Source organism: Pelodiscus sinensis, chromosome 5, assembly GCF_052426305.1.
Source record: "Pelodiscus sinensis isolate ZL-2025 chromosome 5, ASM5242630v1, whole genome shotgun sequence".
NCBI classification, from domain to species: Eukaryota; Metazoa; Chordata; order Testudines; family Trionychidae; genus Pelodiscus; species Pelodiscus sinensis.
In genome coordinates this window covers 14,564,742-14,591,347 of record NC_143056.1, presented here as the reverse complement: position 1 = coordinate 14,591,347, position 26,606 = coordinate 14,564,742, and the positions used below count along the sequence as shown (strand labels likewise).

Below are 26,606 nucleotides of genomic sequence, written 5' to 3'. Positions count from 1 at the left end.
CGCTCACCAGTCTTAGTACTGTTAGTGGCCCATGACCTGCTCCATATAGATGTCTCTGGAACACCAGATGGCATTAGACACTATCAGCTGCCTCATGAACCGGGTGTAGCGCCAACTGATGTCGCACACACAGAGCACCACCTCGTTCTGAGGGTCCCATGTGCTCAGGGCTCCATGATCAGGGCATGGATCTGGACCTCATAGCCTAGGGCTCTGCCAGCGGGGTGTACTTCTCAACTGTCTGAGCTCAGGCTCTGTGGAAGGCTGGGGCCTGGTTCTCACAACGTCCACCATGACATTACAAAAACATTTAAACGAAAGGGAAATTACAAGAACCACACCACCACCAGGAAGCAGGTGGAGTTACATTAGTGTCGCGTTATTTTGGGCCAAACTGCGGGGCATCAGTCTGCCACTGTGCCAGCTGTGTACAACAGGGGTAGCAATGCAGGAGAAGGGAGAGGATCCCAATGCAGGAGGGGTGTCCTGCAGTGTGCCTGGCCCGCAGTCAGGGAGCATGCACTGCCCTGGGGTCAGCACTGCACCGCACACGGTCCCTGAAGCAGCAGGAGGGTCCAGAGGACAATTGTTTCAGGCAGCTGCAGAGATGACACAGCAAGATGCTGCCCCTAACGCAGGGTTTGTAGCAGAGCCACCAAAGGCCTTTATTAATCCAACTGTTCTGTCTGCTGAAATGAAACACCATTTTACACCCAGTGGAAACACAATGCCTCTTATTCTGGAGAGAATTTTCCCTCCACGTTGGCGAGCGAGCACACTGAGAGGTGAGGAGAGGGAGAAAGCCAAGTTGCCTATTAATAGCCTCCTGCTCAGCCGCGGTGCACACAGGTTTGCATAATTCAGGTGCCGCTTTTGCTGCGTGTTGTCCGGCTGTGTTCACTCCAGGGCGCAATGCACTTTGAGGGCCTATAAATATCTGTTCATAAATTTAAAATCTTCCTCCCTGCAAGAGGTTCACATGGCGTGCCATGTGTTTTACCTGAGTCTTCCAAGGGGCAGCTGCTGTATAGTCAGTCTGACAGGCAATCACAGAGGTATTCAATTACAAATGTTTAGTCATTAAATAGGAAATTCAGGGGTCGCAACAAAATGAGTCAGGCATGATTAGATCAAATAGCTTCTCATACAGCAATTTTGCAGGACAGGATTATTGATCTATAATGCTATTTTGATTTCCAGGACACGCGTTAGAATGATATTTAAAAATCGTGGCAAGAGTTGATCGTGTCACTGTTTTACTGTCAGACATGCCAAACCAATCCAGTTGCTTACCTTTTAATCTTTTTTCTTTCGCCTGCCTGCCTACCTACCTACCGTGAAGCCCCATGCTTGAAACAAGTGATTCTGATCAGTTACCATGGTGTAAATCTGATGGTGTTACTCAGCGTCACTTCAGATTTTCAGAGGGGGTAGTTAGAAATTCGGTTCCAGGGCATAAACCTCATTTTATATAAATGTATGCAGCTCCCCTGACTTCAATGGAACTGCACCCAGCTGAGGGTCTAGTGTAGTATGTCTGTATAATGGCATTTGCAATGATCTGTTCTTTGCTGATGACCTCTGACTCAAGGAGGTCCCGGGGCAAATGAACAGCAAGTCTGATTCTGCTTTCCCAATACTGTCCTTTCATTCTCTTCTGTGAAATCGCCATTCACTTACAGCAGAATCCGTTGCAGTGTCCGTTTTCTGGACTACTGAACAGGAGGAGGGAGAAGTAATCAGATGGGATGGCAGTGCGGATCAGAAGTAGGGAGTGAGATGTAGCTGGTCTTTTCTTTGAGAAGGGAAGAATGAAAGTGTGTGAGGCCTCAGGACATCTGGGTTTCAGTGGAAGAAAGTGGGCATAACCTACTTTGTTACAGTAGGGCAAGCAACTTTTGGTTTGGCAGAGAATAGTTTTATATGCATCCCTTACAGTGTCATCGTTTTTACATATATTTAATATAAGTTTTTGTGGAGTGCATTGAAAATATACCAATACATTTGCAGTCCTGCCCTCTTGAGGTTAGTTTTGAACTAGCACATCAGCTATCATTAGCAAATTGAGTATGGAATGCCCAGTAAATACCATGAGTGAGTTATAAGATCAAGAACACATATTCCTGCGCATCCAGAAATATAATCTATGCTATCATGTGCCGAAAGTGTCTGTCTGCTATGTACATTGGACAAACATCTCAGACACTTCGCCAAAGGATTAATGCCCACAAAACAGATATCAGACAAGATCACAAAGAAAAAACAGTTTCTTGCCATTTTAACCAGAAAGGACACTCTCTCAATGACTTAACCACCTGCATTCTGCTACAAAGACCTTTTACATCTGCACTTGAAAGGGAATCCTCTGAACTGTCATTCATGTTAAAATTCGACACTCTCCGGGAAGGAATGAACAAAGACTCAAACTATCTTACCCATTACCAAGATAGCTTCCCCAATTATCACCTCTAATACCATTAAGTCACAAACATCCCACTCTCCCCACCTCTAATATCATCAATTCACAGACACTTACCTTCCTCCCCCCCCCCCCCCTGCATCCCCCTCGTGTTCTGAAATGTGATTTGTCCTTTTCATATGTGTTCACTTTTTTTTAATTGTATCCTTTGGTATATATGGTTGTGACTATTTTCTTCCACTATTTGATCTGAGGAAGTGGGTCTGGCCCACGAAAGCTCATCATCTAATAAACCATCTTGTTAGTCTTTAAAGTGCTACATTGTCCTGCATTTTGCTTCAGCTACCCCAGACTAACATGGCTACATTTCTATCAGTAAATACCAGGGAGGCTTAAACTTCTGGGTGAATACATGCAATGTTGAGTACCTTTAAATCTCACGAAATGTAGGAGATTGTGTTTAGTAGGGTCTAGTTTTCTAGCAGATGAAACCTGGGCCAGTATCTGCTACTGCTATCACATATAAATAATTCTCATATACTCTAATATCCCTTTACACTGCTCTGGCAGATGTAAATATGCTGCCAGGCCTCATTACATTGCAAGAGGGATGTAAAAGGACATTAGTGTAAATGAAAATCAGGCCCAGTTATATCTTGGGATTTTTTTCATGGGATGGGTGAATAATTTATTAAGTTACAAAATAGGGATGTGGAAATATAAACGTGTAAACTGGTAACACACAGCCCCCCACCTGCGCTGCTGCCTCCAGGAGGGCGCATTGTGATCATCTTTTAGTCCGTCTTCTAGTCCAGAGGTTCTCGGTCTGTGGACTATGGGCCACTTCAAGGCCAATCAGCAAACAGCCGCGGCCCATGTGACAACTTTGATTCAGCCCATGTGACACATGTGTGGCCCACAGAAGTAAACAAATCAAGAATCACTGATCTACTCTGCCCTCCTGTATAGCACAGGCCAGAGGATTTCCCTGGTCTCTAACTCTTTAATTCTTGTATAGTTTGAAATATTTATTTATTTTCTCCATATCTTTTTCTTTATTTGTTCTATTAAATGCCTGGTTATTAATGTCCAGAGTGACACCAAATCCCACTCAGTACTCATCTGCATCTTTGGATGCCTAAAAGTCTTGCCCTTTGTAAAAATGTCACCCATATTCTCCTTGGGAGTACTCAGTCACATCTTTACTTTAGTGACAAATATAAATTTTCCTGCAGAGTGAACAGAACTAAGATGGCATAAGCTAGAGGGTTTATTCCCTTTTGTATGTCCACAGAACTCTTGGCTCAGTTCCAGTCATGCCTGCGGAACGCCACTGACAGTAGTGGAGTTTCACAGGAATCACTCTGGACCTGCGTTGCCTTGTGGAACCTGTCTGTCCTTATTCAGTAGTGCACATAAGCATTAACTTTAATCACAGAATCACAGAATACTAGATCAGGAAGAGACCTTGAGAAGTCATTGAGTCCAGTCCCCTGCCCTCATGGCAGGACCCAGGACTGTCTAGACCATCCCTGACAGACATTTATCTAACCTATTCTTAAATATCTCCAGAGATGGAGATTCCACAACCACCCTAGGCAATTTATTCCAGTGTTTAACCACCCTGACAGTTAGGAACTTTTTCCTAATTTCCAACCTAAACCTCGCTTGCTGCCGTTTAAGCCCATTGCTGCTTGTTCTATCTTCAGAGGCCAGGAAGAACAAGTTTTCTCCCTCCTCCTTGTGACACCCTTTTAGATACCTGAAAACTACTATCATGTCCCCTCTCAATCTTCTCTTTTCCAAACTAAACAAGTCCAATTGTTTCAGTCTTCCTTCATAGGTCATGTTCTCTAGACCTTTAATCATTCTTGTTGCTCTTCTCTGGACCTTCTCCAATTTCTCCACATCTTTCTTGAAATGTGGCGCCCAGAACTGGACACAATACTCCAACTGAGGCCTAATCAGCACAGAGAAGAGCGGAAGAATGACTTCTTGTGTCTTGCTCACAACCTGTTAATACATCCTAGAATCATGTTGGCTTTTTTTGCAACAGCGTCACTCTGTTGACTCATATTTAGCTTGTGGTCCACTATAACCCCCGAGATCCTTTTCTGCCGTACTCCTTACCAGACAGTCGCTTCCCATTCTGTATGTGTGAAACTGATTGTTCCTTCCTAAGTGGAGCACTTTGCATTTGTCCTTCTTAAATGTCATCCTGTTTACCTCAGACCATTTCTCCAATTTGTCCAGATCCTTTTGAATTATGATCCTATCCTTCAAAGGAGAGTTGCAACCCCTTTAAGCTTGGTATCATCCATAAACTTAATAAGCATATTCTGTATGCCGATACCTAAATCATTGATGAAGATATTAAACAGAACCATTCCCAAAACAGACCCCTGCAGAACCCCACTTGTTACTCCTTTTCAGCAGGATTGTGAACGATTGTGGTATCTGGGAACAGATATCCAGCCAGTTATGCACCCAACTTATAGTAGCCCCATCTAAGTTGTATTTGTCTAATTTATTGATAAGAATATCATGCGAGACCATATCAAATGCCTTAGTAAAGTCTAGGTATACCATGTCCACCGCTTCTCCCTTATCCACAAGACTCATTATCCTACCTAATGGGACTTATGGTTGTGGCTTAAATTAATCCTGTGCTTAAGTGCTTTGCTGAAGGGAAGCACCAGCGCTGTTAAGTGAAATAGAAATAATTTAACTCACCTCTGAGAGCACAGGTTAAGTTTGCAGGGCTGGCAGTTAGAGAAAAAACTATTTTTAGCTGGCACATGGAGACGAGCAAGACACAGTAAAACTGGAACTCGATTAAACTAAATTTGCAATCCTTTTACAATGCTGAATTGTTCTTTAATGCAATTTGATATGAACTCTGAAATCAAATGGGAGCATTTTAATATTCACATTATTAAGCACACCCATCTTATTTCCTTCTAAAAGGCACCTAGATAATTAAGTGCAAAAACTATGCTTGTGAAGAGCTCTAGTTGCAGAATTAAAATAGAAGAGTCAGGACCTGCAAAATAAAAGCAATATTATTTTGACTGCATTGCATACCACAAGTATTTTGTAGTACATATTTTACAAATAAAACCAAGACATATGTGTTTTTTCTTTTGTCCTTGGGCTTACATGTCCTGTGTTGTATGAAGATTACTATAGTCAATTGTCTGTCACAAAACCTGCTCTTATTAACTGTATTTTGATATAAAATGAAATAATTAATTTAAGAAGGAAAGACTGTGAATAAGCATATTAAGATGATGCACTAGAACGAATGACAAACTTTAAAAATTGAAAATAAAATTAGGAGATCAAACAGATTAACTTCGTTTAATATAAATAACCTGTTTTTTCAGCCTGGATAGAAAATTAGATTCTTAACCCTGGGAGCTGGGAATACTGTCCTGTACATACAGATCCAGTTCCAGTAGTTTAAAGGTGTGTTTACAAATTTCCCATTGTAGTTTAACAGGCCTAATGATCAGGTAGTGTTTGTCGGTATGAGAGTGATGTTTAGGAATCTTGCCTAAAGCAACAGCTTGTTATCCAGTATTCATTTTATTGACAGGAACTCAGTGTCCACATAGAAAATTTGATAAGTAAAAACTGTAATAAAAAGAAATAATAATCAGCCCAAACCCCGCAATAAATTGTTACTCTGTCTCACTCTGATACTGACAGCTGCCAAATTTACTCATGGAACCCCTTCATGTCAGCAATCGCTCTTGAGCCACTGTCAGTTTCCACGTATCCATACAAGAGCGTGGTAGGTCCTTTGTGTCTTGTGCTTATTACAGATGACATTTCTGACATAGTGAGGCAGGCACTGTACGAAACATGGCATGATTTTAATCCACAGATGTCAGCACTGGCCAGTAACAATGCTAAAGACAGCGTATCTTGGAAACGTAGATTCTTTAGCATTTGATGGGAAAAGGAAAGAAACAAATTTACGGGATGGATAGCGGAGAATGTTTGGCAGGTACAATTTAGACTTTTGCCATTAAAAGAGGGAGAGAAAGGGATTAAAATGAACCCATATCAAGAATGATAATCAAAATGAAGAAAATGACAAATGAGAGCTGGATCAAAGTGCTACAGGTGCATTGCTGGCTGGCATTCATGGTGAGCATTATTTCTGATGAATGCTGGCTATCCTCCAAATCCCTTTATTCTTTCTCCACTATCTCCAATTTCTTTAGCAAGGCAGTTGTGCTGTAATTAGCATTTGCCACTGACTAGAACCTTAGGCAGCACGTCAAGTGACAAAGTGGAGAGTAGGTGGAAAAATACCGCATATTTGGATAAGCTTGGAGTTTTTGCGTAGAATATAGTTTAGTTCTTTCTTTTACTAATCAATACATTTATTAACTTATTATTGCATTTATGAAACATGTCCTGTCCACATTGTGCCCGGATACATGAATACAGCATACACATCCGTGCTTTTTTAACAAAGACTAAACATAAGTTCACCACCAACCAAACACACTACCTAACCTCCAGTAAACTTTCCAGTGTAGAGAAACGCCTTACGTTGCTCCTTTTAATTTAGTAAGTTGAGCATTGTCAGAGCCTTTGGTGAAACAAATTCAAGGCTCGTCTGCTGAGAAAACCCTCAGGAGCAGTAGTCGTGTTAGTCTGTATCTGTAAAAACAACGAGGAGACCTGTCGCACCTTAAAGACTAACATATTTTTGGGGGCATAAGATTCATAGGACAAAACCACTTAGTCCAGGGGTCTCCAACCTTTCTAATCATAAGATCACATTTTTCAGTTTAAGAGTAATGTAAGATCTACCTCAAACCCAAATACCTTTGTCCCACTTCCTTCCCGCCCCTTCTTTAAGGTTCTGCCCATGCTCCGCCCCGTCTCTGAGGCCTTACCCTGCTCACCATCCCCTTACTCTCTCACTTTTAACACGTAGTGGGGTAGGGGGTTCGAGAGCAGGTTCTGGTCTTGGGCCAAGGGATTTGGAGTATGGGAGGGGCTCTGGGCTCAGCCCAGGGTGGGACCTGGGGTCCAGGAAGGATTTCAGGGTATAAGCTCTGGGAAAGAGTTTGGATGCAAGGGGTCTCACGTCTGGGGCAGGATGTTGGGTACAGGAGGAGGTTCAGGGCTGGGACAGGAGTTCAGGAAGCAGGCTCTGGCTGGGCATCGTTTAACTGAGATGACTTCCGGATGGTGAAGCAGTGGGGTTAAGGCAGGCTTACTCCTGCCCTGGCCCAGCACCACTCTTGAAAGTAGCTGGCAAGTACAGCAATGGCTCCATGGTGCTATGTGCTGCCCCTCATCTATAGGCACTGAGCCCACAGCTTCTACTGGCCATAATGGTTCCCCATTATTGATCAATGGGAGCTGAAGGAGCAGTGTCTGCAGGCAAGGACAGCATGTGGAGACCCCCTACTCTGCCTTTCTCAGGGACTTCAGAGACATGCTAGTCACTTCCTGGAGCAACAGTTACCATGGGTATAATCACTCCAGCCATGACGAGTTAGGCATTGTAGAACTCACTACTCAAGGAATTAAATTTAAGCGTAAGAGAGAAATGAAAATTACAAAATGCACAGACCAGTCAAAAACCAAACATAACACACCTTGCAAGCAGTAAAAGAGGGCATGTCTACACTAGCCCCCTAGTTTGAACTAGGGAGGCTAATGTAGGCATTCGAAGTTGCAAATGAAGGCCGGGATTTAAATATCCCGGGCTTTATTTGCATCTTCCCGACTGGGCGCCATTTTTATATCCCCTTAGTCTGAACTAACTGCCCGTGGCTGCATGCGGCAGTCAAACGTTAACTCGAACTAAGTCCTTAGTTCGAGTTAACTGTGACACCTTATAGAATGAGGTGTAACCGGTAACTTGAACTAAGGACTTAGTTCGAGTTAACGTTTGACGGCCGCGTGTAGCCGCGGGCAGTTAGATCGGACTAAGGGAATTTAAAAATGGCTCCCGGATGAAAAGATGCAAATAAAGCCTGGAATATTTAAATCCCGGGCTTCATTTGCAACTTCGAATGGCTACATTAGCCTCCCTAGTTCGAATTAGGGGGCTAGTGTAGGCATACCCAGAAGTAACAACCCCCCACGTACGTGTTGGGTCGGGAGAGGAGAGTGAAGGACAGTGTGTGTTTGTGAGAATGACGGACACACAGTGTGTGAATGACAGAGAATTGCATTGCCAAGTTTTCCCCATCACCTTCTCCGTATGGAGATAGGGTACAGAAATGGGGGGAAGAGAGACACCCTGATATCAGCGCTCCCTCTTCCTTCCCCCCTCCAAGCACAGCAAGCAGGAGGTTCTCAGGGGCAGTTCCAAGGCAGAGGGCAGGAGCAGCATGACAGTGAAGGGGGGCGGGCAATTGAAGTGCCAGCACTTGATAGTTTCCTGGCCAAACCAGTCAGGATCACTAGTCAAAGTTTCCAAGATCTACCACTAGATCCCGATCGACTGGTTGGTGACCACTGACTTACTCAGATGACTCCATGCATCTGACAAATCAGTTTTGACTCTGAAAAGCTTATCTGCTAGTCTTTAAGGTTCCACAGGACTCCTTGTTGAGAAAACCCTGCCATGCAGTTGACCTCAGATTCTATAGCAAGAATAGTGGCTTCTTAGATAACTAGGGTCCAAGCCATGTTACAGCAACCCGTTCTAGAGAGGTACAAATGTTAATTCCTGTGATGAGGTACAGCTCTAAGAGAAAAAGTTGCAAATGTGCCATAAAGCAGGGAATCATTACCAAACTGTGGCACTGCAACCCAAATTTCCCTCCTTGGCCTCATGCATACCTCAGCTAAAAGGAGAGATGGAGCACCCTATATGGTTTCTTTAACAGGCTTGAGGGCCACTGTGAAATTGTGCCAACTAGCTTCCATGATCACTCAGGCCTGGTCTACACTAGACCAAGCAAGTTTCCTTAAGGGATGCCATCCAACTACGCAAAATGTATAGCTGGATTTGGCTTACCTTAAGCCAAGTCGCCGCAGCATCTGCACTGTGGAAGGCTGATGGGAACACACACTCCCGTTGGCTTCCCTTATTCCTCACAAAATGCGGTGTACAGGATGCTGACGGGCTGTCCTCAACATTCATTGTGACGGTCTACATTATACCCGCTAAATTAAATGCTAGAAGATCAACCTCTGGAGGGTTGATCTCCTAAGTGTAGACAAGCCCTTAGTGAGGAAGGAACAGAACCACCAAGATGATACTAGTCTCCTTGACAGGGTCTGAAGGCAAGTGCACCTCTTCTAATGGCCAGTGATAGCCGGGCTAGTGCAAGTCTTGGCAAATTTATAACTTATTTGGCCGTTGTTGGGCTGCAGTTGTGCAAGAAAAATACCATAGCTAGCCATCTGAATGACTTTGGGTATGTGTATAGTAAATGGCAGCTTAGCTTGAAACAAAATGACAAGATCTTAAATTTATTATCTCATTACTCTTATTAAAAATGGCCCAAGTATCACCGTTTAAAAATTACCTAATGTGCAAAGGCAGCAGAATTGTTCCGTATATTTTTGAGGATTTATGCATAAATGGCACTGAATGCCTAGCTGTGCTGTAGACTTGGCAGGCTCCAAACCAGCTGTTCCAATCTGTTGTGTAAAGAATATACTTTATAAAAGAAAAGCATATATATAAATATCATCAATTTACTATAGGCATTCTTAATTACATAATAGTCCCAAATCCTACAGTGCCTTTTAGATAAAGCTCCTGTTGACACCAATGAGAGTCTTGCCTATATAATTGTTACCCTTATTTAACATTTATTTTATGGTAGTGTCTAGAGCAATGGTTCTCAAACTGATTTGATCACGCCCTCCTTCTTTCTGTCTGTAATGGTTTACACCCCACTCCTGCCACATACAAACAGATACTTACAAAAAAACCATCCTATCCTTGACTATTCAAAACAGTAAAGCATCGATTCAAACAGAGGCAGAGATCTATTGTAATAAGGGCATAAGGAAAACTGTGATTGTGGTCAATGTTTACAGTTACATGTGCACACCATGTCGTGTCAAATGGATTACAGATGGTAACAACTTAGTAAATGGAATGCAAATTTAACTGTAATCAGTCAAAATGCACAGCACCATATAGAGTCAAACGCACAGTGCCGTGTGAGGACCTGACATGTCTGGAGGAATCAGCTTTGCTAATTATTGATTGCTGTGGGTTTAACACGCACAGTAAGTTCTCTCCCCAAAACCTTCTCCCCCGAATACATTCTAAACTGCCCCAGGGGGCCTGCCCACCAGTTTGAGAACCTCTGGTCTAGAGGCCTCAACCTTGTCAGAGCCTCGTAATGCTGGGAGCTGTCCAAACATATTATAAATGATATTCTGAGTGAGGTCCTCTTTGAGTCGCAGAATAGTTGTCAAATAATTGTGCCTGAGTTGTGGACAAGGCATGGAAAGTGACAGAAAAATGATAATAGACTCATTAATTGTGATAATTTGGAAAAGCCAAAGAAGACTTTTTAAAGGGAAACTTTGGTGGAACATTATAAATATTCAAGTATTATTTTATGCCTGCTAATTTTTTGAGATATTTAGCTGTAACATCAATACATGGGGCTGACAGCAGGACACCCGCCACCTGGGGGCTGGCCATCAGGCTCTGCTGTCAGTCTTCTCTATGGCAAGGCTCCTGCTGTCAGCCCCGGGACAGACTGGAAATAAGGTGCAAGTTTTTAACAGTGAGGGTAATTATCCAGGGGAACAATTTACCAAGGCTTGTGGTGGAATCTCTCTCACTGGTAATTTTTATTCAACTTTGGATAGCTTTCTGAAAGGTTTGCTCTAGGAATTGTTTTGGGGAAGTTCTGTGACCTGTGCATTACAGGAGGTCAGACCACTGGATGATCACAATGGTTCTTTTGGCCATGGAATCTATGAAATAAAGAGCAGAATGTGGGGGGGGGGGGGGGGGATGGTTCTTAGTCCGGGTCTCATTTCCTGATGGTAAATCCTCTTATTCATATATATTGAGAAAGCAATCAATGTAGTTAATCAATTTGAAATGCTGTAGGTTTATTTAGAACAGTCTGAGCCATTTTTAACAAGAGAGTTACTTGTTGTTAAACAGATGCAAAAGCTTTATATAGCACATTATTACAAAACCCTTCAGACATATTTCTCTCTCTCTCTCTCTCTCTCTCACACACATACACATACACACACACACACACACACACACACACACACACACACACACCCTTCAGACATATTTCTCTCTCTCTCTCTCTCTCTCTCACACACACACACACACACACACACACACACACACACACGAACTGTGGAGTAAAAATAGAAATCTAAAATAAGATAGAACCACCTACATAGCCTTAAGGGTTGTGAGGAAAATATTCCTGCATCATTATTTTAAATTGTTCTATATAAAATGTAGCGAGGACTCTCCAAGATTTACATTTGAAGACAATTAGGAGAAATAAATGTTACATGTCAGCAGGAGCAGATGAAGAAAAAAATCCAGATACATAAGAATCATTAGTGAGAAGAGGAACAAATGCTGCCTGACCTACCTAGCAAGTGAAATCTGGGAATTGCGAAGACTAATTTCTCCTACACTCTGGGTAGCATGAGCTCTTCTGTTTTCCCTGAGCTTCCTGTAAAAGAAGAGACTAAATTACAACTAATCAGGTACACATGTACATGTCCTTGTCTCTCTGCAAATTGTTTAAATCCTCTTACACTGGAGAGATGCCCTGTGTTTTACATCCCTCCGAATCTCTGCAAATGTTGTTTACTGCAACCAAAAAAATGAAAATCAAACTACAGGCAGTCCCCGAGTTACGCGGATCCGTCTTATGTCGGATCCACAGTTACGAACGGGGATTTTCTCGCCCCGGAGGACTGGAGCGGCGGGATGCCTGGTCCCGCCGCAAGCCTCCTCCGGGGCGAAAAAAGCTGCTCCCCGTCTCCCTGGTCTGCTGGGGGAGCCAGCAGACCAGGGAGACGGGGAGCAAAGCGGCGGAGGACCCGGGCCGGACCCACGGCGCTGATCTGGAAGCGCCGCGGTCCGTCCCGGGTCCTCCGCCGCTTTGCTCCACGTCTCCCTGGTCTGCTGGGGGGGGACGCAGCTAGTGCCCACCCCCCCAGCAGACCAGGGAGACGTAGAGCAAAGCCCGGGGCCTGTGGTAGAGCAGGTGGGGCGCTGCCGGTTGGTCCCGCAGCACCGCTCCTTGGCGCTACTGGACCAACCCGGCAGCACCCCAGCTGCTCTACCCCAGGAGCAGCGGCTGAATCAGGACGCCTAGGGCAGAGCAGCTGGGGTTCTGCTGGGTTGGTCCAGTAGCGCCGAGGAGTGGCCGTGCTACTGGACCAACCCAGCAGCACCCGAGCTGCTCTGCCCCAGGCGTCCCCAAGTCAGCCGCTGCTGAAACTGTCCAGCGGCTGACTACAGGAAGCCCGAGGCAGAGTTGCTCTGCCCCGGGTTTCCTGGAATCAGCTGCTGATCAGTTTCAGCAGCAGCTGACTTGGGGATGCCTGGGGTTCTTAAGTTGAATCTGTATGTAAGTCAGAACTGGCGTCCAGATTCAGCCCTGTTGAAACTGATCAGTTTCAGCAGCGGATGAATCTGGATGCCAGTTCCGACTTACATACAGATTCAACTTAAGAACAAACCTACAGTCCCTATCTTGTACGTAACCCGGGGACTGCCTGTAACTGAAATAGAGTTTACAACCTTTTAGAAGGGGAAGAAGCAATGCTTAAATGTAAATTTGTGTGTATTCGTTAACAGGGTGTATATTGATTAGGGATGTTAAATTGTGAGTAATTGACCAATCGAATAGTCGATGCATTTTGCCCTAGGGCTGTTGCTACACTTCAAAGGCAAAAGCACCGCGTGGAGCCCGGGGACAGCTGGGGACTTCCCCCCACCCCCGCCATTGAACCCGGGCTCTGTGCGGTGCTACCGCTTTGAAACGCCGTGGTGAGCCCGGCGTCAGGCTCCACTCAGCGTTTCAAAGTGGCAGCACCACACAGAGCCTGGTATCAGCAGGGGAGTCCCCAGCTGATCCCAGGCTCCACATGGCGCTGCTGCTTTGAAATGCTGCGTGCAGCCTGGGGACGCCCCAGCTGACCCGAGGCTGCATGCATCGTTTCAAAGCAGCAGCTCTGCATGTAGCTTGGGGTCTGCCACGTCGAAGTACCCCCTGTTCTCACCCCCCCCTCTTGCTGCCTCTTTCTGATAGAGGCAGTGAAGAGGGGTGAGAGGGGAGAGAGAAATGATTAGACCTTCACATCCCTAGTATTGATAAAGTTCTGATTGGTAATTACTGGTGTCATCCAAATCAAATCAATAACCTTTCAGTGGTTAAGAAATAGTTGAAAACACCATCTGAAACATTAGGTATTTGTTGTTTTTAATGCATGTGATCACTGCTGTAATTTTCTTCTTTCTCGTGGTGCTTCGTTAGTGATTTTGAATTGCACCCACATGTATGCAAATAGTAGCACAAATTTAAATATAAGAGATGTTGATGCAGCGGTCAGGTGAGATTAGGATAGCACAAGGGAAGCGGAAGCCTTGGATGGAGTAAGATGGCATATTCATGCCACTTGGGAATGTGACCCCTTGCCTCTGTCTAGTGATAAGCAAAAGCTTATAGGTTAATGCTATAGACTACATGCATTTCCTCCCCTCCCCCTCCTGGTGGGCAAAATTTTTAGCAGGCTAGCCAGCAGCCCAGCTCAGTCCTGGCTTCCAACAGGTCTGGTGCCTACCCCACTGAGTCTCTGCATTTAAAGTGTATTATGAGCCAGGCGGGCAGGCAGCCTGGCTCAGTTCCAGCTCGCGCTGGGTCCCATGACAGGAACTGGTTTTTAAACAGGCTCCCCTTGGGGACCAGCTTCTGCCTTGCACCCCCTGCTGCTGCCTCTGATACAGAGGCAGTAGTGCAGAGTGGCAGGGGGAGCCTCCAGAATGGGGCCAGAGCACAATGGCTGTCGGCCCCACTCCCGGGGATTATAAAATAGTCAACTAACCAATAAGAATTTGTGAGGTTACTCGACAATTCAATTAACCAATATTTAACATCCCTAACCTAAACATGGTGTATAAGAGAGGAAAATTAGGCCTCTTGCATTCCCAAGACTAACACCAGTTCAGACTTCTTTTCACAAAACTCCACCAGCCAGAGTTTCCTCAATAGGCAACATTCAACTGATGAAGCCCAAGATATTAGGTAAAGCATAATGCATGATCAGAACGAATTAATTGTGCAGAACATTTATGTGGTTAGAATATAGTGGCCCGGCAATACTGAATGGCGGCTTTTCCTTCTTAACCCTTTTATGTGTGTCCTATACACAGTGGGCTCGGGGACTAAGTACAGGACATGGACAAAGTATCAATACAAAATTAAGACAAACCAACTCCTTGAAAGACAATAATTAACAAAGGCCAGCAACTGAAATAAGAAATAACCAAATGGAAGGAATGTTTCTGAGGCACACCTTTCATCCTGCCAAAACCCCACTATGCTCCTCAAAGGCCTTTACTTTGCTTTCCAAAGGTCCAAAATGTGACGTGCACTACAAGAAGAACAGCAGCATAGTAAAACAAGCTAGAATATATATTTCCTTCATCTGCACAATGGAAGTGGATCTGTTCCAATTTTCATTTGAGTCTAAGAAAAGACTGATTTCAGAACAGAGGGAAAGAGAGACCCAGGCTTTGTATGTGAAGATTAAATGGTGTGTAGGTTTGCACGCAACATTTTCTTTAATTTCAGTTTGCAAGAAATGAGCTGCTGGTTTGTTATATCAGTACTTATGTTCAGAAGTATTTTCATTCTAAGCTCCTGTTTTCAGACACTTGTTGCTTTTGGATAAAATTATCATTTAGATGAATATTTTTCATGGATGTTCTCAGTCAAAAGATGTGTTTTTTTGTGGGAGGAATTAAGTAGCACTGTGATAGGAGCTAGAAGAGCTGACAGCTTAGCAGTTAGCACACCCGGCTGTCGGTCCCTTCCAGCTCGGTCAGGTCAGTAGGGGGGCTAGAATCTTTGGCTTTCTACCTGCATCTGGTTGGTCCTTGGCCTTTAGGAGATGTGGCAGGGGGACCCAGATTCTCCCTCTTCTCTGGGTCCCTGCTCCAGGACCTCTAGGAAGTAACACTAGTCTTCTCTGCTGCAAGTCCAGGTTTACTTCCCCATCCTACCAATAGGTCCTTTCTGTTTGGGACGTGGCCTCTGTAGTCCAGCTTGTCAGATGCTCAACAGAAAAAGGAGTCCAAAGGAACAGGACTCTACAGAACCTGCTGGTTCTCAAAAGGGGTGGTGGTCAGGAACGGCATTGTCTATGGTTGTTTCCCACTCTATAGTTCCCTCGGACTTCAACGTTCTCTGTGGCTTCTGGGAGAAAGGTTCCTCTCTCCTGCAGCCCGTCTTCCTCCTTTTACTTTGGCTTCTGTGCTCCCTCTTAAACAGCTCTGCCAGTCGGAGCATGCTCAGCAAGCCCAGAGGTGCAGAGCTGCCTGTCCCGGTATTGCCTTTTAACCCCTTGTGGCCCAGTGTGGCACCATCACTGGCACTCTGTCAGACTGCGTTTCCACTGTGGCTCTCTTAGCTACTTCTAGTCTGGCTGGTGTGATTTGAGGGTCAGGAATTGAATCTGTTCTTTCCAAGTGACAGGACAATACCACATTTTCAGCCAACCTCTTTATACTTCTCTCTTGTTTTGCATGTGCAAGAGTGGGTTGTGGATAGGTTTATAGTCACAATCCATTTCAGTACTTAGAAATGGGCATAAAACAAGGCAGGCCAAGAGCGAAAATATATTTCTATTGTAGATCCACCCATCAAATTAATTGCAGCCTTTCAACAAATATGTGAGTGGAATAGGAGAGTAGCATTTACAAGAAGTGGCATGTCTTCCAATTTAATGTGTTACAAAATCTGGGAAGAATAGCAAAAGCAAAAAATGTGTACAGCTGACATTCATCCATGTAGAGTGCAAACATGTGTAACCCACATATTCTTACGCTGTGTATATGTATGTACTATGCTTATGTATGTCTATATGCAATATATTACGCAAACATTTTATTAGCCAGCCCGTGCAATATGTATCATCAATAAAGCAATGAAGATCAAGCTGCATACCCATTATTTGATTTCTGCATGGTCATACAGTGAGAACATGAATATCCCCGGCTTTCTAAAACTGAAACCTCTTATTCATAAGTGCTATTGCTTCTCTGGCCTTACTTGATCATAGAGCTCATATGTCTGTCCAACCAGTCAGAATACTGTTCCGCTAGATTCTGATGAGACAGAGTACATTGTATCTCTGCCTAATTCTGCTGTTTAATTTTTACAATAATTTTAATTTTAATTTCAATATTCAAGCACTTGTTGAGAAGTGTCAATGAAACATTTCTACTGTTCAAGTATTTTTAAACCGACACCGTGCTTTTAAAACATTGCTGTCCCCGCATAAACTGAACTAAATGTCCATAAAGTGAAGTCAATTTTCTAGAGTGAGGTGAAAAATCTTTTGTGTACTGTTATGCATTGGTAGACGGAAAGAATATGTAAACACAGCTGCATTCTGCAGTAAAGCACTTCAAGCCAGGATTATTAAAAATGACACACGCACACCCCCCCCCCCCCCCCCGCATATTAGTTGATGCCAAGGACAGAATGAAAATGCAACACACTGGTATTTGGAGAAATCAAAATAATTTTCTGTAAAGTCTACAGTGTTTAAGAGAAGAGTGCTATTTATTTATTTATGGTTCCTTCTCAAGAATAATTAGGTCCTGAATCAATAAGCAAGCTAAACACATTTAAGAGCATGCCTAAGTCCATCCCTATTCAAAAAAGCATTGAAGCATCTGCTTTAGTCCCATTATTATCATTAATGATTTTCCCTTCAAAATTGGAGACAGTGTGGTTTCCCTGAATTGTGCTAGCACTGCATTAAGTTGAGGCTGGAAAATGTAGCTGGAAAGTGGCTTTAGGCTGCTCCGGGCTAGTAGAAAGATATTGGATATATTGGGATGCTTCCAAGCCATCCTATTTAGGCCAGGTCTATGCTAGGAAAGTATTTCAAAATTACAAAATTAGTCTCAATTCACAATTTAACAAGTTTGAACTAGCGTGCCCGCAAAATGGGGAAGCCTCAAAATTAGTCCAAGGCAGGCTCTGTTAACTCAGGAAGCACTGGGGAGTAATTAGTTTGAATAAATCTGGGGAGTAGTTTTTTGAAATAGCAGCACTGGAGCGTCCACACTACCTGTTTTTCTTCCAATGTCATTTTCTACATTTGGGTTCAGGGATTGAGCTGGAAGAGGTGAGCAGAGAGGAGGAGGGAAGAGAAGAAAAAGACAATGTGAGGAGGGGCCGGGGTAATATGGGCAAGAACTTTTCAACAGGTACAAATGCATATGCAAACATTTGCAGTTGCTTTTCTCTTTCTTGCAAAACACGTATATAGATGATTAATCGTACTTTTGTGACATATAGAAATTTATCTTTGTTTGCTATTTTATGTCTTTCAGCTCTTCTTTATGCAACTATTTTTGGAAATGTCACCACCATTTTCCAGCAAATGTATGCCAACACCAACCGGTACCATGAGATGCTGAACAATGTGAGGGATTTCTTAAAATTATATCAAGTCCCAAAAGGCCTTAGTGAACGAGTCATGGATTATATTGTCTCAACATGGTCCATGTCTAAAGGGATCGACACAGAGAAGGTATGAATGTATGAGGTAAAAATCTAGATATTGTACATTTCGGTCCACTGTGTCCTTTCCAGTAGAGTAAACAATACTGAGTACTGTAAACATGCCGGCAATAAGGCTCTGAACCACATGTGATTCCAGTAATGCTTGTGTAGATGTGTTCAGAGAGAGAGAGAAGGCTGGTTTAAAATTGGAAATGTTGGCAATTTTGAACAAGCATTATGTCCATTGTGTTCCCTAGCTTTTCATTATTTTCTGACTTTCCTTTTTCCAGACATTCCTTGGAATTATTTTAACTTTTTGCGTTCGAGATTGGAAATTCACAAAAATAGTTTTTGAAAAATGCGAGGTGTGGGGGGAGGAAGAGAAAAAAAATCTCAAAACGGATATCCTTCATGTTGAGGGGAAAAAAAGGAAGCCGGCGGCGGGACAGCCCAGGCGCGCCTGGGCTGTCCCGCTGCAGGCGTGCTCCAAGGCTTTGCTCCCCGTCTCCCTGCAGACCAGGGAGACGGGGAGCAAAGCCACGGAGCACACCCACAGGGGGACAGCACAAGCGCGCCCGGGCTGTCCCGCTGCAGGCGTGCTCTAAGGCTTTGCTCCCCGTCTCCCTGCAGACCAGGGAGATGGGGGGCAAAGCCTCGGAGCACGCCAGCAGTGGGACAGCGCGGCGCGCCTGGACTGTCCCGCTGCCCACGTGCTCAACGGCTTTGCTCCGTGTCTCCCAGGTCAGCAGACCAGGGAGACGGAGCAAAGCCGTGGAGGACTTGGGCGTCCCCACCCCCGTCTCCCTGGTCTGCTGGGGGGGGTGCAGCTAGTGCCCCCCCCCAGCAGACCAGGCTTTTCTTGCCTACCCCTGGGGTAGAGCAGCTGGGGGCTGCCGGGTTGGTCCCGCAGCGCTGCTCCGGACCAACCCGGCAGCACCCCAGCTGCTCTGCCCCAGGAGTCCTGATTCAGCCGCTGCTGGTCAGTTTCAGCAGGGGCTGAATCAGGATGCCTGAGGCAGAGCAGCTGGGGTGCTTCTGGGTTGCTCCAGTAGCGCCGAGGAGCCGCGCTACTGGAGCAACCCAGCAGCACCCCAGCTGCTCTGCCCCAGGCGTCCCCAAGTCAGCCGCTGCTGAAACTGACCAGCGGCTGACTACAGGAAGCCCAAGGCAGAGTTGCTCTGCCCCAGGCTTCCTGGAATCAGCTGCTGATCAGTTTCAGCAGCAGCTGACTTGGGGACGCCTGGGTTTCTTAAGTTGAATCTGTATGTAAGTCAGAACTGGTGTCCAGATTCAGCTGCGGTTGAAACTGATCAGTTTCAGCAGCGGCTGACGCCAGTTCCGACTTACATACAGATTCAACTTAAGACCAAACCTTCAGTCCCTATCTTGTACATAACCCGGGGACTGCCTGTAGTTCAATTTGCTTGATTTTTTTGTAACAGGTTAATTTCAGTTCCATTTATACAGCCACATTCTAACTTCCAAATGTGTTCTACAGTTTGTTAGTATCAAATTGGTTATAATTGCTGTAAATAGACTCAGTTCTGCTGTGAAAAGCCAAATATGTGTAAAAATTAAATTTTCATTCTCATTTATCTCTTTTCAATTAGGCACGAATGTTGTATTATTTCTGCTGTGGTTCCCTCAGACTTTGATTGTGCTTTGCAGTTAATTAGAAGAAACTTTGGTTTAATTACTGAGATTCCCTTCCATTATTTCCACATATCCTGTGAATAGATTGTAAAAATGCAGTTATAGCCCATAAACATGCGGATCATTGGCTTTTAGTAAGTAGCATTCACTTGTCTGCATCGTAGTAGCGGTTGCTTAGCTAGATAATTAATGAGGCCATAAAATCTATGATTTAGTTTTTTGACGGTATTCCCACACTGGAGGCCTGCTTAGTTTAGCTCCTGATCTAAACCCCATTTACGTCAATGGAAAGACTCCTGTCGACTTCAGTGACTTTTGGATCCAGCCATTAATGTTTTTATGGGGTACAGTTTTTCAGTTAAAATACTTTATTGACAACCAGTCAGAGAGTAGCTATAAAAATGGTTACAACTTTGAAAATGTTCTCTTGAGCAGCGTCCAGCTAAGGCTATCGCCACGCAAAGGCTAGTGTACAAGGACCGTGCTGTAACTGCTGGGAGCTGCACTGAAGCAAACATGGGACTTAGTGGATGCAGCAATTGCTGTCAGTGCAGGATGAGAGCCACAAATTAGGTTTCTTAGGGGTAGGGTTGCCAGGTGTCCGGTACTGAACTGGACAGTCCGGTATTTGCTCCTTCCATCCGGTAAAAAAAAAAGCCTGACTTTTTTTTCCTCAACAACTTTGCCTGTGACTTTTTTTTTCTTAACAGATTTTTTTTCCAGCTTTTTTTTTTAAGGGGGGGAGTTGGTATTTTTTGTGAAACCATCTGGAAAACCGAGGGGGTAGCTGCATGTAGGTCACTTAAAAGTCATTTGTCCCATCCGACCTTTGCATTCTGAAATGAATGATGAAACCTATCGATTGGAACAAATGAGAAAAAATTGTATGGACTGTCCTGAAATAGGGAATCTGCCAGACCAGGGGAGGTCAGTGCTGCCCCCCTGCTATTGCTGGCTGCCAGGCTGTGCTCTGGTGGCAGCAGAGGAGCCAGCATTGACTGAGCGATGACAGGGGTGTGCTCCCTGTGGTGCTCAAGATCTCAGGGAGAAGAGCGAGGACAGAAGCAGCCCTGAAGCTGGGGGATGAGAGCGCAGGCCCGTGGCCACCAGGTTGCTGTGCTCCTGGCCCTTGGCCACAGGGCTCCACTGCCACCCTGCCTCTTTCCTCAATCATCGCCCTGTTCCTGCTCCTCACCCTCGCTCCCTGAGCTTGAAGAAGCTACCTGTGGTGTCCTGAAAGCTCTATGAGGATGTGGAAGGAGTTGCTGAGCGCAGGGCCTGGCTTCTCTTCATGAGTGCTCCAATCCAGGACCACCCACAGGGATGCCGGACCACAGATGTTACTGGACAGTGGAAGTGCAGAGGTCGAATTTGTACGTCCTAGTTGGCAAAAATACCTCCGTCACAGAGACTTGATCCTTTCCTTCATATTCGGGGTGTATTTAGCACTTTATAAACCTCTTAGGGTGGGAATGTTTAAAAATCATTTGGGGAAAAAACATAAGTCCTCTGTGTAAACATTTACAAAAAAAAAAAAAAAGGTCACACTGCATCAGGTCACAGAATTGTTATTTACTGTGTAACAACCGTCACCATGAAGATAGGACAATATTAGACTAAGTAGTTCAGGAGCAGGCATCCTCTTAAGTAATGCATCGGCTCCAATCCTCTGTGGCCTGGGAACTTCCGTCCTGAAAACTTTTCTGTCTTTTGATCATAAGCTTAGTTTAATCCTGTAGTAGAAATATGGGAGAGAAAGAAAAGAATTCTTGTATTGGTTAGTCCACCTCTGTGTCACTGTAGAATTGTTCCCAGTAGTGCATTTCCTAACTTTTATAACTGGTCTAGTTTTTAAAAAATCCCTGGTGATGGGCTTCAGCCAACGCTGGGAGACTAGCATAGCCGAATACATCACTGTAGGAGAGTTTTTAATGAAATTCAACATACATTTTTCCTTTTTTGATTTCATCTAGTGTTCACTCGCCTGTCCAGGTGATCAGTAATCCATCCCTAAAGTCATTTCTCCTGTCTTTTTTAATTCCTCACATCCTTCAAAACCAAACGTATGTCTCCAGCACCTGTTTTGTTTTTAATCAAATGTCATAGTGCATAATAGTATCTCTCATACTCCCTACATTTGTGGAGACATCTAATATATTTCTATATTTCTTATTCTTCAGCAAATATTTCTGTTAACTGTGCAAAGAATCAGCCAAAACCTCTAAACATTGGCAATTGTTAATATTTTTGGATAGTTTTCTTCCATACAGAGTTGAGTGAGCAACAGATTTTTTTGGTTGGCTGGAAATTACAGAAAATCATAAAACTAAAACATCATTTTGCTCCACCACAATTTCTTGTGGTACATTACAGTCTCCCCAAGATAAAATGTTGTACTTAGATTTTAAGCATTTAAATGTGTTTACATTTTTAAATAAAATAGAAATTACTTTTGAATGGAAAAGTTATAAGCCGGCTCCCGGCATGTACCTACTCCTGGCTGGCAGCCCCACTTCCGAGGAGCCACAGGCTCTGAATTATAAAGCTTAAGTATAAGCTTTATACATATGTAAGCTTTATATATAAGATTATATATACGCTTTATACTGCAAAGCCCGCAGAATGTGAATTTTGAATGGTTACATGATTACATTTTTAACCCATTTTTTTTTACATTCCTAATTTCAGTGTTGCCAAATCTTCATTCCCCCCCCCCCCCAAAAAAAAGTTTCAGCCAAATAATTTCACCCAGCTCTACTCATTATACCTTCATTGCTCCCTTTACATTTACATGTGCATTATGAGGTCATTTGAACCCATTATTAGGATACATTTTTGTCAGTACGCAACACAACTCGGCACATTGAAATGATTTTTTCTTTAAATTGGCATGGATAAAACAGCTCAAATATAGACACAAAATTACGCTCTGCATTTAATACTATAGCAGCTTTTTCTGGTGATGAACAACTGTATTGGATAAGTAACTATAGGCCAGTATATAATGATAAGGTCTGGTAGGTTCCTAAAAGAACTGTGCCTGAGACTAAAATATAAGTAAATGCCTTTTCTGAGAACATTATTTCTTTAACAAAAGTGCTTTAATTAATTGTTACAAATAGCATTCAAATGGTGAAATTAAATATCTGTCCTATATGAGATACTAGTGTTTCATGCCATTGAAGATCTCACTCAGCCCAACAACAAACAAGAAATCCAGAGAGCCTCGTGTTTGGTTCTTGTGTGGAAATAGTGCAGACAAAATGAAGATGGACTGATGTTATTCATCTCCCAAAAGAAGACAATGAAGAAAAGGGCCATTGACGGAGAACAGGCTGCCTGAAGTAAAGCCCCTTCCAATACTCCAATTCAGTGCCCATTGATTTCGGTGTGGCTGGAGCAAGCCACAGTGTGCATTGTTCTTTCTCGCTCCTCCTTCCTACATACCTATAAATAGAGAATCAATGCAACTAACAGCATCCTTTTATTTGTATTATTTAAGCTGGAATCAGTGGCCTCTGATCAATCATCTTAAAACTTTTAGAAATCATCTCTAACACTGACAGCTAGGACAATACACATAATGCATTGCATGTGCATGGCATATACCATAATATGATAAGACATAGCTCATATATAGCAGGGAATTCATCTTTATGCAGCCCCTTTCATGCTCAAGATACCATTGTTATTCACCCAGTAAAGAGTTAAATACAGATCGTGAGTAAAGCCATAGGAAAACACATTAGCCATTATATATTTAAAAGTATTTCACAGGCAGCATTGCACATTAGATAACCTGTTCTGCTGAGAGAGAGAAATGTGAACCAGAATATGATCTTTTAAGTAGTTGTAAAACTATTTATAGAAACAGTCTGATATATTAAAATGTTCATATTGAATTTGAGCTTCTTGGTTTTAATCAAAATGTGCTCAACAGCAAATGAAACATTAATGGATTGCAGCTCTCCTGTAAAAATAGGTCATTACACATGAACCCGCACAACCACTAGTTTACATACAGCTATTTCTACTAAGGTCCCATTTTCCTAATGGCAAAATTCTGAGATGTCAATAAAAGCACAAATGCTTCTTTCCTTTAATTCTCAGTTAAAGTTTGGCGTTATAGTCTCATAGACAGTAATGCAATCAATGGCGAGATAATTTCTAATGTGATTTAATGGGGCACTTTTCAATGAAAGACACAGGTTAAAAGGAAACAATGTATTCCTCAGGTTTTACGTAGGCATCTATCAGAGCCACTTTCACGTTGTAACTACTGACATAGAAACAACAGGACAATAATAGAGCATTAAAGCTATTCATTACTAATGGCATGACCCAATATGCAATAATTCAGAAGAGACAGGATTATGTTAAATATTTTTAGCCTGCAATATCATGAATCATAAATCTCAGAAAATATAAGGGAATTTAGTCCCCTCAACTGCTAGTAAAATCTTCAGTGGCCTTATGAAATATTGGTGGCATCCCTGTACTGCCACTTGAGACTGATGACTTCAAGACATCTCTCCCAATGTCCTGATGCCCCATAAAATCAGGCTGCTATTTCTCCGTGGTTCCATCCTGGAAACTTGTCTATGTAGCCTCTCTCACAGTCAGTGTCTACCACGAATGCAGTCCCCGTATTCTAAGATCAGAAGCCAAGGTTCTCTGTTTTCTTGCCAAGCAGATTTTGCATGATATACAAGGTGCAACAACCATGAAATGTAGGCATGACTCCAGACCTAACAAGAAAAATAAAATAATCTGGACAAATATTGCCTCTGCATTGTAAAGGCTAGTTTATCAGCAATCCTAGTGGGGCTGCCCCAAGGCAGCAGGTGAACTGAGTGCTTGTTTGCTCTGGCTGGAGCAATGTAGTTTTGTACTGCTCCCTGTGCAGGGCTGAGATACAAAGCTTAGCCTCAGAGAGAATCTTTTCTTTATATTCTTTGACAGTGGAACGATCCCATTACTTAATGAGACTATGGCCCAGATTAAAACAAAAAGGTTCCCCATTCAGGAGAATTTTTTCAACTCTTCTGGAGGCTTCTCTTATACTTCCTGAGTACACTTAGAAAAATGTGAGGAGGAAAAAAAAAATAAGACAAGGCTCCTTGGGATTGTGTAGCGGAGAGATATCGATGTATTGTAACATTTATTTTTGAGTATTTTAAAGCTTTCAACACCACTGTCAGAAGTGTTTGGCTACTTACGTACCTCTCACTCACCATCTCAAATGCCTACGTGCAGAGGTAGCACCTAGCGTCTTCGTTCTAGAAATACGAACCACACAAGCTGAAGGAAACTGCCTACTTGCTGTGGTTGTATTAGGGCAGTGGTCACCAACCCGTAGATCAGGATCAATCGGTAGATCTTGGAGCCTCTGAGAGGGATCCCAACTGGTTTGGCTGGGAGGCTATCAAGTGCCCGCACTTCAGTAGCCTCTTCTCGCTCTGCCCTACTGCTCCTGCCCAGAGCCTCAGAGCTGCCCCCGGGAACCACCTGCTTGTTGTGCAGGGTCGGGGAGACAGAGGCGGGGGTGCTGATGTCGCTCTGTCCTCCTCCCCTGTACCCCATCTTCCCAGAGTGAGGAGGGCAGGGCCTCAGTGAAGGGGTGGGGCAGGGGTATTTGGGTTTGAGGTAGATCCTGGACTGACTTAAATTCAAAAAGTGATCTTGTGCTTAAAAAGGTTGGAGACCACTGTATTAGGGCCTCTGTCCTCTGTGGACTGAAGATGGTGATAAAATCAAATCTGAGCATTCTTTTTATCAGCAACTGAGCAGGGTCGATTTTCCACTCAGAAGAGGGTACCTCTTCCGTGTATTAATTACTCTCAGCAATTAAGCAAAGCCATCCCATAAGTATTTGGCTCTAGAGTGGTTCAGTCCAACAGTCAGATACCAGTCTGTGGCCTCACAGTTTCTTGGGTATCTGAATGTCTTTATGTCTGATTAGTGTGATCCCTTTATAGTAACCAGAATACAAACAAATACATTAACCAGGAAATCTGAGGGTATGTCTACACTTGCACCCTCTTTCGAGAGAGGGATGCAAATGAAGACATTCAAAATTGCAAATGAAGCCGGGATTTAAATATCCTGTGCTTCATTTGTATATTTGCGTTATGGTGCTGTTTCGAAATAGCGCTATTTTGAAATAACAGATGCTGTTAAGACGTTATTTTGAGAGAAAACCCTTCTCTCGAAATAACTGGTAAACCTCATTGTATGAGGAATAAGGGTTATTTCTAGAGAAGAGTTTTCTCTCGAAATAACCACATCTTAACAGCATCTGTTATTTCGAAATAGCGCCATAATGCAAATATGCAAATGAAGTGCGGGATATTTAAATCCCAGCTTCATTTGCAATTTCGAATGTCTTCATTTGCATCCCTCTCTTGAAAGAGGGTGCAAGTGTAGACATACCCTGAGATTCTCTTAGAATACAATTCCTCTCTCTGTAATATTCTGAGTTTGAGAAGTTTTAGGGCACTTTTTTCCTTCCAAAGTCAAGAACATTGGAACATAAGGTTTGGAAGCCAAAATCATTTAGGTGCATATAAGATATATTATTAATTCAGGGTTTGGAAATTCAAGGATCATGGCCTCTTTTAGTCAAAGCCATTTATGTTATTTAAAAGAATTATATTGGTAACAAAGGAAATTCCAGTAATGGTGTAAGTCTGATACTAAACAAGAATGGTAAGGTTGCCAATCATGACACAGAAAAGGTAGAAATATTCAATAATTATTATCGGAAAGCAGCAGGGTGATGTATTCAT

The 26,606-nt window shown here is 43.4% G+C and overlaps 1 protein-coding gene across 1 annotated transcript in view; it reads left to right on the top strand.

Moving 5' to 3' along the window:
- The window catches only part of KCNH5 (potassium voltage-gated channel subfamily H member 5), a 228,276-nt gene that overhangs the window by 136,487 nt on the left and 65,183 nt on the right, over positions 1–26,606 (top strand). The window contains exon 8 of the mRNA XM_075926373.2: positions 17,994–18,193. Coding sequence (XP_075782488.2) covers positions 17,994–18,193 — 200 coding nt within the window. The remainder of the gene's footprint in view (positions 1–17,993; positions 18,194–26,606) is intronic.